Here is an 18,798-nt window from a genome sequence, read left to right as displayed (position 1 = left end):
CAAAAACATAAGTGCTTCCTTAACTCCTACATGTTACTTTTACAAAGGAGGAGGCATTTTGCTGACTCACATGCTTAAGCAGATATTCTTACCTGCTGCACACTGATGTTGTCAACCACTAATATGACTGTATGCTCCAACATAATGATATAAAAGCTCTGTATGTCACAGTGGAAAAAAGCAATAGGTTTTTTTTTGCTCATAATGCAGCAAACCTGTAAAAAAAAAAAAAAAGTTTGCTAACTTGAATGAATCCGTAGCACAACAATGCTTATAATAACCAGGTCACTCGTACGTGTATCTGGTGCTAAGGTATCTAGAAGATTCCCTCAGCTCTTCAGATATTTTCAAATAGTTGGCAAAGCTGAGAATAAGCTTGAATCAATGCTGGTGATTAGCTGGTATTTCGAAGTAATCTATCTATGTCCACATTTCACTGTTTGGAGGTGGGCACATGCCGTTAAATCTTGTTCAGTAGACAGGTTTAGCTATTCAGTCTGATTTGGCTGCGGGTAGAACTTTTGGAGAAAATTGCATGTATTTTCTTAGGTATAACTGCAAGTTAGATAATGTCTGCTAAGTATGAATGAATGAGGGGTTAAAAATATAGTGAAGTACTTTAAAATTAGGTTTAGATTTCTTGTGATTCCTGCAAAGTTGCAAGTATACTTCTAATGGAATCGATGTTAAATCCAATATAGGAGTGCAGTATAGTTTACCTAACTTGAATTCTGTGCTTCCTTGAATTGTTGGTTGTAGTTCTTTTCTATCTTATTTTACAACTAGATAGTGTTTTTAGACACTGATTTCTGGGATGGGAAGTAGGAGGTAGTAGGTATTGCCTATCAAATTTAATTTCTTCATGAAGAATATGAAAGAGCTTACATTGAGAGAAATTCTAGCTGAGGCCTGTCATGCGTCATACTCTAAGGCTTTACTGTTATGGTCATATTTCTTTGGAAAAAGGATGATACCAGTTAACATCAGATTCTTTCCACTGCCTTTAGTAAATCTGTAGTGTGCCAGCAGACAAAAAGAGAGGAATAGGTAGCAATGTTCTCTCTAGTTCAGCAAGTAGGGTGCAATTTGAGGGAAAATACACCTGATTTCTGTGTATTTATTAAGAAATACAGAACAATGCCACTAAACAGTCAAAATCTGAAATCTGTACTTCTGAAGTGAATTTCTGTAACTTCATTAATTTAAGCTAAGTGGTTAACAACACTTGCTTGTCTTACAGGAATAACAGACTATACAAACCAATGCATTGTTGTATTAATTTTAAAAAGAAAGCATGCTTTAAGAGCGTGTTTGGTCATAGATGTGACTTAACAGTTTAAAAATATGTAGGTTGAAAGTATAATTGTACAGAGAAGGTGTCTCCATCCTGTGTGGTGTGTGCATGTTTTCTTACAGTATGTTATTCTAACTCCCAGGGGCAGTCTGCAGCAAAGCGACAAGGAAAATTTAAAAAGGTACTGAATGTTAGTTTTTGAAAAAGATATACTTAAGTCTTTTTGCATATGACTTAAAGAATTTGTCTACCAGTATTGATTTTTAATTTGTCTCCCTCATCTACCTCCTTAGTCCTGGGTCATTTGCTTCAGCACCTTAAAAACATCTACTGGTAGAATGGCAAAACACTACTGTATTACAAGGCTGAGAGGCATGTGAGCTTCTGAATACTTATGCAATAAGTGCCATAAAAATGCATATGATGACTAGTGGTCTGTAATGATTATTTCTGTAAGATACTCAGGAATCTTCAGTATTTGTAGTCAAGATTTTCAGTGGCAAGATTTTCAGTGTTTACAATGACTTTGGTATAGTTGTAGAAAAAATAGTCCAATAAGGAATTTTTCTTAGGAGGGATGGAGTTGACTGAAAAGTCACTCAGTTCAATATTTAGATGTATTGGAATGTACCTTGTTTTGAGTTGGTTTGTACACTGATGTAGCAGGTAGTGGAATTCAGGAAGAAAATGTGAGTAAGATGTATCTCAGGGAGGTGGAGGGAGGAGTGATTAACACAAGTGTTGAGTTTTGTGGTTTCTCATACCTTTTACATTAGGTAGTACAATGTATTCCTAGCAGACAAAAGACTGCTTGTCTTTTTTTTTATATAAAAATCTATTTTAACAATATACCTTTATAGAACTAGTGTTTAGGTGTTTGTTTTTTCTTTTGTTCGTCTGAAGTTCTGAAGCTATTTGCATTCTTTTGTTTTCACGGTACTGTCTTGTGGAGTTCAGGATTCTTGTTAGAAATCAGGTGTGAGAACTATGAATGCCACAATTGATTGCAGTAATCTAATTTTTTGTTGTATTTTTTCTCGTTAATGCTGAGCTGGAAAACTGAGCCTGTTGACTTAATCTGGTATTGGTGTAATAACTGTGAGGGAATGTGATCAGGCTTTACAAGAAGGATTTTAATGTACGTTGCTGCAATTGTATTTTAATATGCATCTGAAATTTATGCAGATCACTTCTGGAAAGGTGATTCAAAAACCCGTGTGAATTCATGGTTTCCAGTGGATAGGATATAAAGTCTTCACTAAGTGGATCTGTAATAAGGTGGTTAATCTCTAATCGTAACTTAATTTCTTTAACAAAATGTACTGAACAGATCCAGGAGGCTACATGTTCTGTTTTGTTGTTTGTTTGGTTTTTCTTTGCTTCTAGAGCAGATCTGTGTTCAGGTCCAAGTAGTGTACCCACCCAAGCCAAAATAAAAACTGTTCCTTTTCTGGATACTTCCACCTATTACTTGCAGGAGGCATCAGCCTACTGGCAGTGAATACATAAAAGCACACTGTGTTTCGGTGCGTTGATCCATGAGAGCTCCATTAATGAATATTTTTTTGTTTTTTTTCCCAAGAATACAAGTCTGTGGGCTTCCGAGTTGACAAGTTTTGAGTGTTTACCCTGCCCTGTCACTTCTAAGTGTATGTGCAACACAGATATTTTTCCATGCTCAAAAACTTGCTTCTGTATCTCTTATGTGGCCTGGCCAGTCAAAAAGGTGCATGTAGATTATTTTTCAGAGATAAGTCCAGGCCCTCTTGTAGTATTAGGAGTGTTTATTTCCAAGTCTCATTTTTATTTTATGCCTAGTTCTGCTCTGATACTAATGACTACTCTGCAGAAAAAGTTTTGATTTTGGGGTGTGGGGGGTTGTTAGCTTGCCACTATGTGCATGATACTACCAGAAACCCAGGGTGGGCATTTCTTGTAGTAAAGTGCTTCTGTTTTGCATGAAAGCAGTTTGAGGTTATGCCAGAAAATAACACCCTGATTTTCCAAAGAAGACATCTAATTCTTTTGTAACTAGACAAAAACGTCAATGGGTTCTTTTCACATAGTAAACAAGAGTCTTTGCCTTACTGGAAACGCAGTGCAGAATGGTACACCTAATCCCTGATATTCTGCTTTGAGGACTTGATTTTGTCTGAAGACAATAATAGAAACACTTAGGTATGGGTTTTTTACAAAGTATCTTTCTGTCTTCTGTAAGTGCAGAACTTTTTTTTATTTAAAAAAAAATACGAAGTTCAGTTGTCAGACAGATAGGATAAGTGTAAAGTTCAGAATTCACGTATGTTTTCCTTTGAACTGGTCCCCACTGAAGTGGAGAGAACCCCACTGTCTTGGCATGGGAAGCTGATTTACCCCTAAAAGTGTGCTTGTTTCTTAATGGAGCAGCACATGCTAAACAGCTGCGTGGGGGAAAAAGCAGTGGTTGTGTACCTTACTTCTTTCACAACCTAACTTCTGTCATGCAGTTAGAATCTGACTCTTCCCTTGTCTCCAGCTTTTGTCCTGTATGTGGTCAGAATAGAAACAGAATTGACTTTTTCTGGTCTGTAGGAAACAATTTTTTTGTTACCTTACGTAATGCAACTTTTGAACAACAATATCATAGGATCACAAAATAATTTGGGTCAGAAGGGACCTTAAAGCCTGTCCAGTTCCATCCCCCCTGCTGTGGGCAGGGACACCTCCCACCAGACCAGGTTCCTCAAGGCCCCATCCAGCCTGGCCTTGAACACCTCCAGGGATGGGGCATCCACAGCTTCTCTGGGCAACCTCTGCCAGTGCCTCACCATCCTTAGGAGAGAATTTCTTCCTTATATCTAATCTAAACCTACCCTTTTAGTTTAACACTATTCCTCCTTGACCTGTTGCTACACTCCCTGACAAAGAGCCCCTCCCCTGCTTTTTTTTAGGCCTCCTTTAGGTACTGGAAGGGCACTGTAAGGTCTCCTTAGAGCCTTCTCTTCTCCAGGCTGAACAACCCCAACTCCATCAGCCTGTCTTCATAGGAAAGGTGCTCCAGCCCCTTGAGTATCTTTGTGGCCCTCCTCTGGACTCGTTCTAACACTGCCACGTCCTTCTTGTGCTGGGGGCCCCAGAGCTGAATGCAGTGCTCCAGGTGGGGTCTCAGGAGTGCAGAGCAGAGGGGCAGAATCTCCTCCCTTGCCCTGCTGGCTAAAGGACAGAGCTCATACATCTTTCTCCCTACTTTGCCATCCTTTCCTATGCACTTATAGATAAATGGCAGTGAAAGCCTGATAAATATCTGAAGTCAAATGTAAGAAGAAATATGTTGGATTACTTCTTTCAGCATTAGGCGTTATTCCTGTCTAACCAGGAGGCCTTCAAAAATACAATGAAGTGAATGTATCTGATCAAATTTTGTGTCAACCTGGCTGGTGACTCTAAGGAACTAGATCAATTTTCAGTTAAACAAGAATACTGCCTTAAAAATAACCAATGTTATGCATGCTGTTTGCATCTTAAAGTAGATATGAATTCCTTACATGCTTTCAGCTGTGTGTATGCAGACATCATATGCATGGTATTCATTAGAAGGAAAATGAGACCACGGATGTGTTTCTTCAGGAAGTTTTTTGCTGTGCTTAGTTACTCTGTTGAATGCTTTGAAATGCAAATAGTATTTTTTAGGGATTTTCCACATGAGGTACCAGATGTCAAAGCATCAGACAGAAGTCTAAATTTAAATGTTTAAATTTAATGGTTAATTATTAGCGTAGCTCTTTTGAGCACCTTGTAGATGTTTTATGCATACAGTGTGTAGTTCTAGTGAAAAGGAAACCCTCTGAGGCTTATCAAATTGTGCACGGAGCACACTGACCAAAGTGTGTATCATGTATACTTCCAAAGTTTTTAATGTTGCTTACTTTTTTTAGAGGATAAACAAAGGGTAGTAGCTTCCTCATTAGTTTGAAAGTTGCCTTCAAGTAATCTTTCCAGCGTATAATATGCTTGCTCACTGCCATTCTGTCTGTAGCTCTTGCGAAGAGTTGCCTTTCTTCTCCTTAAGCTCTGATGAGCCTTTCTTTAAGGGCAAGGACACTGTCTGGGATGTTCAGGTAACTCAGGGGCTGCACAGTTCTCATAGAGGCGAGGCTTGAGAATGGACAGGCCATTTAGATACATAACCCCAAACATGTTGCCAAGTACCCTCAAAGAGAACTTTAAGGAAGGAAATCTTGAAATACTAGAAGAATATTTCTAGGAAGGCAGGTTTCTTTCTTAGGAAAATGTTAGTCTCAGCATAGGATCTATATTAAAAAAGACATTGTAAATTACTGATTCAGATTTTCTGACTGGACTAACTTTGTAGGCATTTTAAAATGTTTGGTCTGTTTTAATGAAGTACATTGTTTCTACCTTTCTAATTACCTTAGCTAGCCCCTATACCACTGGGTCCTGACTTCTGTACCCTCTACTGCATGCTTTTGCCTTCATGATGCGTTTTGTCACACTCTGGCCTAGGTACTGCTGAGGTCTTGTTTAGGTGTATTGCCTGGTCGTGCACATCATACTTGAAGTGCACGTGTGCAGAGTAGTTCCTGTGAAAACTACACTTTAATGTGTACTAGTGATCTAAACTAGGTTTAAAAAAAAATCTGTAAACGTTACTTTTGTGCTTTACCTGTAATTACATATTAAATAACTGGAAGGATTGTCTTAGGGGGGGGAATACTGCCACTTAGTCTTACCAGTATAGTTTTCAGTAAACCCTAGCAAGCCCCTGATCTGTTTGGATTGTCATTCAGATAAAATTTTTCTGCCTCAGTGTTCTTCCATAGCCTCAGAAGTGTAGTGCTTAAGTCCATTATTCCAAAGTTCTGCATAACAGTTTGTAATAGTCACCTTTATACTCATTAATTGAGTGAAATAAATCGTGCACAAGATTTTATTTCATTATGCAACACTGACTTCATTTATGGGAAATGTATTCACGTAAAATCTATTTTGGAATAATTGGTTTGAATACCTAAATTGCCACAAGAATTGAGCAGGCAACACAGTAGTTTACGTAATATTCAACAGGCTAATCGTATCTGGAGGATTTAAACTTCTCTGTGAAATATTCTCTATATAGGCTGTCTGGACATGTGCCCTCAGAGTTTGTAAATGAAAAACACAAAAAAACCATCCGCCCACCAGCTGTAATGTCTTAGAAGCAATGACTAGAGTCTAATGCTGGCTTATTTGGAAATGCATGTATAAGTTATCTCAGGAAGTGGGCTTCAGAGCATTGGCTAAGGTCAATTAGGATTTTCATTTTAATAGCTGTAGCTGATTTTCATGTGATATTTGTCAACTAGTGTAGCATGAACTCAAACTATAGTGATATTTCATTGCTAGCATGTAAAGTTTTCAAAAATAAAATCCAGCTGTTGTCTGCTTAGTATGAGCACAGCTACAGGTGAAACTGGAAAGAAAGTCTGTAGCATCAAACTGGGAAACAGTTGACTGTGGATGCACCTGCTTTTCAGTAGGCACAACAGGGAAGAAATACTCTCTCAGAAGGAATAAATTTGTGTATCCTGTGGTGTAATTCATGTTTATGTTACTGTAGTATTTTTAGAATTCAGTCACCTTCATTTGTTTGTTTAGTACCCCATTTGTAGGATAGAATCTCTGACTCCTTTGCCTTTTAACCAAACTATTTGCTTTCTTTAAAAACAAAAAAATTAAACTTGCAATTCCCTAACTAATATTATGTAAAATTATCTGAATACAAAAATATCAGATATGTTCAGTCTTAAGCTTTTTTTTGTCTTATACCAAGTGTGCTGTTTGGATACTTAGATCCTCATATTGTGTTTTTTTTTTTAAAAAAAAAAAAAAGAGCTAGAGCAGTTTCGGAATTCTTAGTGACATATACGTTTGCTCTTGGAATCCTTACTCACTGTATCTATAGCTCAGAGTAGTTGCTTGCTATGATTTAGCTTTTCTATCACATCAGAAAGTGTACTGTATCCTTCTCAGTATGTGCCTCTTTTCCCACCTCCAGGATGTTCTTACAGTTCATTATCATCTGATACCATCACCATCAAAGAGTAAAAATGGCAGCAAAGAAAAAGAGAGAGAACAGGAAAAAGAAAAAGATGTAAAAGAAGAATTTGCTGAAGCTTTACGAGATCTAAAAATACAATGGATGACCAAGTATGTGTGCTGTCATTACTACACAACCTTGAAGCAGCTATACAAAGAAACTATATGTTTAATGCCAGGATTAAAAACTCCAGAATCTGTACTTTCATGTTCTGTCCTTCTCTCTTCTAGGCTGGATACCCCTGACATGTACAATGAGTTGAAGGAAGCCTTTCCTAATCATCTTCCTCTGTATGTTGCAAGACTTCATCAGCTGGATTCTGAAAAGGTTATTTAACATTACAAAACTTTGTCTCACTGCATCTGTTTTGCCTAAACAACTGAATCTTTCTTCCCACGTGTTTGGTCTTGAAGTGACTGCTTTAGCTGTACTTAGTATAATAAAGCAGAAATTTCTAATTAGACTGGCAATAATATAATAAGCCACCTCCCTAACGTGAATCCCTTAACCCTGCAGTAGAATGAAAGCCTTCTAAAGTATGTTTGCTTATCATTTGTTCCTTATTCAGTTCAACATATGAAAAACATGTAAACATGAGAAAGCTGCTTCTTTACTGCTTCAGGTTACAATGGTATTATTCTGAACAGTGGTACCTGAGACAAGCACACTTTCGATTGTGCTCCTTCACTGAATTGGTAATTTCTCATAGAAGAATTGCCCAGACAACTGGACAATTACTGGGGACAGTAATCCTTTTAAATAACACGGTTAAGTCCATCGTATGTCAGTGTTGCCAAAAATGAGAACCATGAACTATTAAACAAAAGTCTACGTATATTTTTTTGTTCATCTTGAAGATAAACAGCTTCATCTGTATGTCATTGTTTTTAGTCAGAATTTTTTTCTGTGTATTTGATTCTGATTTTGCATTTCTTTGTGAAATGAACAACTGCTACCATTATTTGTTAAGAGGATTCATTTGTACTGGAAGAGCTTTTTCTTCCTGTAAAAACTGCATTTTGCTTATACGTACCTTGTATTTTACAATCTGTTTTCAGTAAAATGTAGTACATATGTGTGAAATCTTGATAATGCAGACTTCTCATCAGGAGTTACTGCATGAAAAGTTGGAAAAAACTCAGAAGTTCATATTGAATCACGTCCTGTTATTTCTGTGTGCCTTTGCAATTATCCTAGTGGTAGTAAAATCAACAATCAATTAGTATGATTTCATATTGCTAAACACCTTTTTATTCTTCATTTAGGAACGTATGAAAAGACTTGATGAAATTGTTGAAGCTGCAAATACTGTAATCTCTCATATTGATCAGACAGCGTTAGCAGTTTATTTTGCCATGAAGACTGATCCCAGACCTGATGCAACTACTATAAAAAAGTACCTACCCAGTAAATAATTTTCTTGCATCCTATTTTTCTAATCTATGTACCTTGTCTCTGCTGTTAAGAATTGGAATGACTATAACATTGCTAAATGACTTACGAGTTGTTTTTCTTCAGGCACAAATAGTTTCAAGTTTGCTTTCAAGAAGTTTTCATTCTTTATTATATTTCAAGAATGCAGGAACACTGAAGCGTGCAAATTTTTGCTTTGAAATGTTAAATAAACAAAGGTGCTTTCAGGATGTAAATAAGACCAAAAAATGGGGTATTAAGTTTGTATAAAGCTAAATCTCAAATCAGAGGGAACACTAGGACCTTGCTGTGGAGGTGTGTGTTTGGAATGCTAGCTGCCTTTTCATAATACCTTGCAACCTCTTGGCTATGGATTAGAGGGCAAAATTGACAGCAGTTTTAGAAATAACCAATTGCCAAAGATTTAATTTGTGAAAGGCATAGTGACCACACTTGTGCTTACAAGTATTTTTGAGAATTTATAGTTTAGTTTTAGATATGTTCCTCTGAATTACCAGTATACATCCCTAGGAAGACAGTAATTGGAACGTGACACTGTAGTCTGGAGAGTAACTGGTGGATTTTGTAGTGCGTGTTGAGGTGTTGTTTTAGTCACAAATACAAGAGCAACAGGTTTGAAGATAAGTCCCTTAAAAGAGGAGGTGCACATTTGCTTGTTATTTTAGATAAAATACAGATTTCAGTTGTGAAATGAGTCTATCTGTTCTAACTTTCCTGAATATTTGCATATAATTCTAGAGTTGCTGATATAAAAACGAAGTTATGCCATAATACATTTCATTCTAAACATTTCTTGGGAGGTTGACCCATTAGATCATGTGGTTGAATGTAACTTCTGAAATTGAACACCAAATGCAGCGGTGCTTTAAGTGCATGCAATTCCTTTGAAGTCAGCAGAATTGTATCTGCTTATGTTAGTGTTGGATTTGACTCCGTTTATAATGCCAAGAACTGTAAAGCTGTATTTCTAGATGCTGGCTTATGCAGTTTTCAAATCCTGAGTTATCCTTGCCTTAAAACACCAAAGATGTTTCAGACTTGGAAGAACAATTGAGTTTGTATAATGCAGATTATCTCTAATTTTTTTTCCAATTATTTTTATTTATGGTAAATAGCTTTATTTTTAAAATGGTCTGTGTGCTTATTTTCATTTCGTGTGTGCTAACTGCTGATAACAATTAAAATCAGTACTGATTCTGTTCGTAATGATACATCTGTGAAAAGTCATTAATATTTTTTCTTGCTATTTTTATCTAGTGAAATGGAAAAACAGAAGAGTACTTTAGTGGACGCCCTTTGTCGAAAAGGAAGTGCACTGGCTGACCAGCTTCTTCATCTGCAGGCCCAAGATGGGGCCGCTTCCAGTGATACTGAAGGCAAAGATGAAGATCACGAGAGCTGCTCAGAAGCCTTGACAGAGACATTCTGGGAAACAACAAAATGGACTGATCTTTTTGACAGCAAGGTAAGAGAGCAGAGCAGACTTTTTCTTTTGCATGTTGTATATTTAGATGATCTCTCCCGGAATTATGCACCACCTTTGTGAGCACAGCCTCATACGTTCCTCTCTTCTGCTTTTTCACGCTGTCCCCATAAGTTGTGCTTCCTTAATGACCTTTTTCCACAGAGGTTTTGTGAAGTCTATGAGAACCGTGGTAAGGGATGGCTCTCCGCATGTTAATGTAAAGGTTAAGGGAAGGGTGTACAACAGTACCAGATTTCCAAAAAAGGTGCTTGCTTTATTGAATTGCTTCTTTCTGTACCTTTCAGGCAATAGTTTGGTTTAACCTCTGAGCTGTTCCAGCTGTACACAGGTGTGCAGCATCCCTTCTCTGTTCAGTCCTGCATTCTGTAGGCTCTTCTACACTGTGGACAAGAGAAGTTTTGTGTTTTGCTGTTAGTAAATTCTATAGAGGTAAAAGAAGAAACCCTTGGAAATGATTACACTTAAATTGATTAGCACAAAATTCTCTGTTATTTCAAGGTTCCTAATCCTGAGACTTAAGTTTGTCTGCTTCGTTCAAGACAGCTATTCCAGAACAAAAATCCCTTGAGGCATTATAGTGGCATTATAGTTGTAGGATTTTTAATATTCTGAGTTGATTTTGTATGTTCAATGGTTGCATTATTCTGTATTATTTAATTAGTTGCTGTGTGTAACTCTACATATGGCTGTGTTAGTGGAAGATGATGTGACCAGTGTATTTATTTATATTTCAGTTAAATTGCCAAAGCACTTCAGATAGTTACAAAAGAAAAAAATTAAATTACTTAATTTACTTGACAGTAAGGACTCTTCCTGGTTAAGGACTTGTGCTTGAACTGGAGGCCTGAACAAGAAGGTTGATGGTGTCTACCCTCACTTCTTTAGTGTATATATTCTTGTACACATACATCTTTTAAGCATTCATCTTCTAATCTTTAACCAATTATAGTATCCTGTGGTAGCAGATTTTATGCTTTAATCATGTTGTGTGTGACATGATTTTCCTGCTGCCTATCTTTAAATGCAGTATTGTGTTCCAGTGTAGTGAAACCTGTCCTACTTTTATCTTTTGGTTGTAAACATGATGGGAATATTTTCAGTGGAAAAACTGTCAGTATAGTCATCCTGTTGGAAGCTGATCAAGAAAAGCGTTTTGGTCTGGAATGAGTAATTCTGTCTTGAATTGAACAGATTAGGGATTTGAACCTCTCTCTTGGATCCAAGCATGGATCCATGTCTAAGTTCATGTTCAGGTTTCGCTCTGAAAATAGATTCTTCTTTATGGTTAAATTAGAACTAAAAGGCCAACTTTTTTTTAACCTTGTAGTAGCATTTCATATGTAAATGACTTCTTTCATGTTATGCAGTGTGTTTGTTTGCTTTCCCTCTTGGTATTACCAGTCAAAATGAAATCTAAACTGATTGGGGATACTTCTAGTGCAGAAATATTCTAGAGTGCTTGGGATATTTTGAATCTGGTGGCTTCTGAACGTGGAGAAAATGAGTCTATTGTACCCTAATGACACGGGAGGTACGTCGTCCCATGTTTTTCTGCAGCCTGTCCTGTACCCATACGTAGCCTCACTTACTCTACCCATCTGGCCCATGTACAGTTTGTTTTCTGTGGTCTCTCACTGCTGAACAAATTGCCCTGTATCAGCACAGTTGTGATTACTAGCATGCGTAGGATTATATTATGAAGGCCACAAAGGTTAGGGGACTGGAGCATCTGTTGTATGAGGAGAGGCTGAGACTGTTCAGCCTGGAGAAGAGAAGCCTCAAGTAGATCTTTTCAGTGTGAATAGATAGGTGGTGCTGGGGCAGCCAGGCTCTTTGCACTGTTCCCAGCAACAGGATGGGAGGCAGTGGGCAAAAACTAAAACACATGAGTTTCTACTTAAGCATAAGAAAAAGCTTTATTCTGTGAAGGCGATCCAGTGCTAGAATGAGGTTCCCATGTGGGTGTTGAAGTCTCAGTCCTTTGAGGTATTCAAAACCTGATCGGACACAAGCTGGGGCAATCTGTTCTAGGTGGGCCAGCCCTGCAGCCCCCTGCTACCAAGCCCTTGCTATGAAAACCCAATACATTTGCATAGCTTGTTAGTTTCTGCGGTGCTTTTCTTCGTGCTTTGTGTGATCTATAAGCCTGTATGTTGGTCAGTAATTATGCAGTGATAGTTTTGCTATCAATTTTTTGGAACTGAGACTTAATTTTTCACATTTTTACTCTTACATTTTCTCTTTCTGGAAACTCTGAAAGGGATGAGGAGTGAAAATACTTAAGTCTTAGTGGGATTGAGAACCTTGCTTTGAAAGGAGATAATAGTGCGCTGTAATAATTTTCCCTACTAACAGATTTGGAGAAAAGGACTAAGGCTGGAGTCGGGGAAGTTATTTTCAATAAAGAAAAGGTTTTTGTTTCTCTTCATTGTGTTACAGAAATTATATGCTTGCTGATGATCATATTCTTTCATTCCTATTGCTAACAGGTGTCATGTTCCTCTAGCAGTTTTCTTGAGATCTAGCTGTAGTTAGCAGTTACACAGTTCAAATGAGATGTTTCAGCTGTTAGCACTGTGGTTTCCAGCCAGTGAAGGAGTGTTATTTGTGTGGTCATTCAAAAACATAAACGTATGATGAGTATCCAATTAAGCTTTTTTTTAAGGATCACTATTAATGTCCAAGACTACAGAATTGTATTATGGTATGGCCTGACACAAAAAAGCATAGGGGGGGAAAAAACCACAATTATATTCCTCTTATCTTCTGTTGTAAACGCTGAGAATAGCAATACATGTGTGTCATGGGCTTTTCTTCAAAAAATGAATTCAACACTTCTTAGTTCCTCCATTCTACCCACTTCTGCCAAACTGCATCTGATGTTCAAGCTGTCATGTCAGTGTCTTCTGTCCTATAGACAGGCCAACAGAATGCTTTAAATATCTACAGTAGCATTTGGTCTTCCTCCTTTGTAACTTTTTATTTATGTAGAAGAAGCAGTACTGTAAGTTTTCAGCTTAGTGTTGCATGCAATGTTCTGCTTTACTTCTGGAGTATTTTGCTATTTTAAAAACAAATTAAGCTGCTTAGTGCAAATACGTTTATTTTGAAGACTGGTAGAAGGAAATTTTAAGTTTTGAAAATTAAGAGGAACCTTACTGTTCATGTAGCTTGCATCCTTTGAGGAGGGGAGTTTAAGAATAGTGTCGAGGACTTAATTTTGTAAAGTAATATTTAAGGCTTCAAAACAGATTCTAAGATTGTTAGAATACTTACCAGGTATTGTTGCTTGAGTAAGGTCAATAGCATCCATTCTGTTGGTAAAGATCTTCAGCCCAGCTGACCTGTGCTCAGCAAAACTCACCTTAATAGTAACCAAGAAAATGACTGTAATAGTTTTTCTGTAATGATGCCCTGGGCAGACTTAAGCAGGAGTGATAAAATGAAGTGTGGTGGCTTGGCTATATTGCCTAGCCTTGGATGATTGCCTTGCCTTTTGAAGAACAAAAGTTTGGAAGAAGGTAAAGTTTGAAGTAATGATGTAGGATCAGGAATAGGCCTCGTATAAATGTCCTTCAAATGAAGGAGTCCTCAAAAGGCAGCCAAGTTATTCTAATGTATGAGGTTGGAACTTAAAACGTGGAGCTCTTAAAACATGGAGCTCTTGTCTGTACATGAACATGGCTTTGGGTCATTGATGCTCAGAAGATGGAACAACTGGGTGAGAACAAATGGAAAAGAAGCACTAGAGTTACTGCAGTGATGATTCAAGTGTTTGTATGGCTTTAGATAGAAATATTGCATTGAGAGAAACGTGGTGCTTCTACTTCAAAGCTTCACTTAAGTCAAAGTTCATTCAGATGAAAATAATTAAAAAGCTAAGTGAATTTCTGAAAACCAAAAGAGAACGTTTTCTTTTATGTTGTTTCTAAAGGTGAGTTAAGAATGTTATCACACACAGACATGTTTCTGCTCACCCTCTAGTAAATCAAGTGCTACTACTGGTTTCACCTCTCTTCTGCTGTTGAAGCATGTGTGTTACCACATGGCATTCTTAAGTTCCTTTAATTTCTTCTTTTCCATTGAAGTGTCATGATTGTCATCATTATAGCAAGTATGTAGGGAAGCTGCTGCTGTCTCTTGATAGTGAGTACATTGTTCACACTTTCCGCTATTCTAGTTAAATCATTTGTTTCTGAAGCTTAATTTTAAATGACACAAGAAAGAAAATACTTAAGTATTCTGTGCACAAAAGCATTTCAAATACACCCTACTTGAAGCAGTTCTATTCAGCCAGTATTTGTTTGATCATGCTAACACATTTGTGATAGTGCTTTAGGTGTTTTAGTATTGGAATATAAATTCTGGAATTTTTCTTCTACTCAGAACATAATTTCAAAATTTGTTGGCCCAAATCCCCAGTTTTAAACAAAACTGCTACAGGAGACTAGTAGGATTTGCCTGTTTGTTACTGGGACTGACTCATCTACTGAATTTAATGCTTGTTAACCTTTAAATTAGCTGTTCGGGGATACAGAAAAAGTCATGTTTAAAAATAAGTAAACAAATAAAATACCCAGACCTTTCCATCCTGCCTTTTAAACATCTTTAGCCTGGAGTGTTTTTCATATTACTGTCAGGTGCAGCTGTCTCTTCCAACTGATCGTATTCTGTCACTGTCAAAAGCTTGTTACTGTATACTCGGTTCCATGAACTCCCTTCCCTTTCTAGAAAATGAGTCAATTTTTGTATGAATATTGCTTTTATTTGTAAGGAGGCATTTGATAGAGCAGAGAGTCAGCAAAGGTAGCCAAGAAACCTTAGTTTATTGCCATAGATGTATATGAACGTGAAGAAACTCAATTGCTGGTAATAAGCGTGACAACTTCAATATTCTTACAAGTGGTTGGGGTGTGTGTTATCTATAGGTTATATTGTGTAACCTAGCATTGTAATTATTTGTAAATGTAGGTACGTTTTAATGAACAGTTCAAATAATGAAGTAACTGATTATATAAGTCTGTTTTCCTTTTCCTATGTATTGGTATGAAGGTACAAATGGTTTTATTAGGTAGTTTAGTATTGATGAACTTAAAACATACTGGTTTTTAAAGAGCATTTTCAGGCTTTAAAATACTTCAGCCCTGCAGATGTCTTGAGATCACTTCAGAACTCTGTCATCCAAAATACACATCTCTGTGTAACCATCAGCAACTTAGGCAAGTAATGAGGAGCTCAATATCCAACTACCTCTGCAGGTCACCCATTTAGTATGCTTATCACAGGCCATTAGCTTGGGGAATGTAGTATTTAACAGTGATTCCCCCAAACCCATTATTCTAGAAGTGCACATTGGTTTGGGTTTTTTTATTACCCTTTGTTTATAGTTCTTTGGCCAATCTCGTCCACGTCAAGGCCAGAAAAGCTGGCCTTTATGTTTATTGAAATTATGAAATAATATGAAATATTGAGAATTCATTTCTACTCTTTCATATAGCAACTGCTTTTGTATATAATAAATTTATTTGCTGTTGTTATACATTCTGATAGCAGCTGTATGTTATATCTTAATAGCACTCCAGTTTACATTTTGCTTACACATATCAAGGAAACATTATCTTCATTACTGTGGTACTATAAAGCTTGCAATATTTTAATTATAAGGCTTACCTTAACCAATATATGCACAAGTTATAAAGTATTATTTCTTACCTAATTTTTTGCTTGTAAATCCGTACTGGTTTTAAAGCATCTATTATGTTATTCTTAACATCTGAAGTGCTAACAAACTTTTAGTAGTTTTGGTTAACTTGCTTACAGCTGACTTTTTTTTTTATCAAGCACTAAGACAAATTATCATCTTTTATCAAAAAGTCTTGGAGCATTGTTTTAAACTTTTGGTCCAGCAGATTTTTTTTATTATTTTTTTTGTGTAGAAATACCCAAACTTTTATTTGGCCAGAGCAAGGGTGTTTCGTAAAATGCTTTGTTTTCTTGCCACAAAAACTCTAGGAAGCCCTGTTACGAAAGAAATGCTGTCAAGTGGCTTTCCTCCTGCCTTTATCACTGATGTTCAGTAGCCATTCAAAACTTACAGGGTCAGGTAAGAGTTTTCTTAATAGAGCAGTGACGTTATTTTTGGTTAGCCTCTAATATGTTATATTTGCTGAGAGCTCCAATGCATCTTTCATTTGATTTTGGTTTATTTGTTTGTTTCTGTTTTTGTTTTGTGGTTCTATCATCTTTCCAGAAGGGATTTTTTTTGTTGTTTAGTTTAACCAATTGAGTCTGCTAATGGACCCACTGAGCAGTTATTCAGAAGTGTTTGCTGATGTGTTTTGCTCTAGGAAAATATCCAAAATAATTGGATTGAGAACACAGCATGCAAAATACTTTTCCAATAGCAATATTTGGAAAATCTGTATGTGAATGGTGCTGTAAGCTCATCGTTGCATATATGTCTGTGCTTTAACTAATACGAATTGTATTCAAAAGCTGTTGTAGCTTAAGTGAATGCTTCAACAGAACAAAATAAGTACTTGAAGACAGAAGAACGAGCAACTCTGAGTGCTTGGCATATACTTCAGAGCTTGAAAATTACACCTTTTCTTTCATGATAATTGTGTTATTTCTTCTTCTAGCTCAGTCTTTTAAGCATATATCCTGCAAAGAATAGTATGTGCAATTAACATTCAGTATAAGCGTATTCAGGTAGCTGAAATTAGGAAGGGTCTTCAGTCCTTACAGGATAGGGATGTCAGATTCCTTAACATTTATATTTCTGGAAAGTATGTACATTTTTGTATTGTAATACAAAGTATTTTTTAACATCCTTGAAGTGTTTCTGTTAGCTTCTCAATTCTATGTTTTAAGTATTCGTTGTTGGGAAAATGTGACTTTTATTGGAGGAGTCAGAGAGGAAAAGGATAACTAATTGTACTAAGCGAGAGCAAATGAATAGTAAACTTTAGTACCAGATTTCATAAAAACTTTGCTAACCACACTAATACCATATTCTCCAATTTTGGTGCTGTCACTATTTGAGGGAAAAAAATAATAAAACCTACTTAGTATGAGTGTTCCAAAGGAAGTATATGAAGCTGTGCTTAATTTGGCACTAATTCTCAGTGTTGTAACTGGTGAAGTAGTATGAACTATCTGGCAACACCCTGAACACCCTGTTTGAGTGTTCAGAACCTAGTTTATTTTACATTAACTCTGAAGTAGACACAAACATTTGTATGTGCTGGTTATACCATTGACAGGTATTGTAAACTCTCTCTTTGGAGTTTGTATCATCAAGGGGAAGCTTTGTTATAATCTGTTCTTAATACAGTATCAATATTGAGGAGTTGGCCAAAATCTGAGGCTTGTCTTCATGCTTACCTGTCTTCATTGCTTGTTTATAACTATGTGCATACCTGTGTGTATGTATATATATGTGTATTTATATATACACACATATATACTCATACATATATACATATATATATCATTCAGTATATATGTTCATACTTGTTTCTGCAGTAAGTTCATTTCCTGGGAATCGAAACTCTCAATTGGGTCTTTGTTTCTGTGGGTCAAAGATACACCTGACTGGTTCTTGGTTATTATTTTTTTAGTTATTTTATACCGTACAGTTGCCTCTAGCAAATGGAAGTCCAAAGAAGCTAGAAATGTGGTGAATAAAAAATTTGAATAATGAAATCTGTATTACATTAGATATTCTGAAGTTGGACGTGTTCAGGAAGTCAGAAGTAGAAAAGTTTTGTTTATAACTACTACTGTGAATCATCTGTTTCCCTGCAAAGAAAAATGCAAACTATTTTGTGCATATGTTTTACTTTAAGTCACTTCTGCTGCCTGAGCAAAATCTGCTATTTCTTGCTAAGCCTTGTAGGATTCAAATATTAAAATATCTAAATTGTGTGTGTTTTCACATTGTAGGTTTTAACTTTTGCCTATAAGCATGCATTGGTAAACAAAATGTATGGCAGAGGTCTCAAGTTTGCAACAAAACTTGCAGAAGAAAAGCCAACGAAAGACAACTTGAAGAACTGCATTCAGGTAAGGTTTATCTAGTAAACTAATGGGCAGTGTTAATACTGAGAAAGCGTTTAAAAGTAAGAGAGGTATAATCCCTTTTATCTTTTACGTTGTAGAACTTGCCAAACTTTAACACTTTAGCCTTATTCAGGTTTTTGTGGTTTGGCCTATTTTTTTTTATTTCTAGAATATCTCATTTTTAATTATCACTTTTAGCAGATTTACCTTCTGGAACTTAGTGTAGGACAAAAAAAAAAAAGTTGAGATAATTTAGCAAAAAAAGTATGTATATTTAAATCATATGGTGTTGATTTTTAACCACTGCAGTTGTTAGCATTATTAATTGCAAATAATGCTAGTAGAATATAAGTGAGGAAGTAATAGGAATTACAATAACTCCTACAAAATTTTGTCCTACAAAATATTTGTGCATTAAGTTGAAAGACTAAATTGTGTGGAATG

General features: G+C 36.4%; 1 protein-coding gene across 3 annotated transcripts in view; it reads left to right on the top strand.

The window, feature by feature from the left end:
- Positions 1-18,798, top strand: part of TPP2 (tripeptidyl peptidase 2) — a 48,754-nt gene that overhangs the window by 28,859 nt on the left and 1,097 nt on the right. Inside the window, exons 24-29 of one of the 3 annotated variants that reach the window (XM_083808036.1) lie at positions 1,437-1,475; positions 7,329-7,480; positions 7,601-7,697; positions 8,636-8,766; positions 10,062-10,269; positions 18,238-18,357. In XM_083808036.1, the coding sequence (XP_083664162.1) occupies positions 1,437-1,475; positions 7,329-7,480; positions 7,601-7,697; positions 8,636-8,766; positions 10,062-10,269; positions 18,238-18,357 (747 nt within the window). Of the gene's footprint in view, positions 1-1,436; positions 1,476-7,328; positions 7,481-7,600; positions 7,698-8,635; positions 8,778-10,061; positions 10,270-18,237; positions 18,358-18,798 lie in introns of all 3 variants that reach the window. The other 2 variants (XR_014574561.1, XM_083808037.1) reach the window with 2 other exon arrangements.

Source organism: Anser anser, assembly GCF_964211835.1.
Source record: "Anser anser genome assembly, chromosome: 1".
Taxonomy (NCBI): Eukaryota; Metazoa; Chordata; class Aves; order Anseriformes; family Anatidae; genus Anser; species Anser anser.
This window is presented reverse-complemented; position numbering and strand designations above follow the sequence as displayed.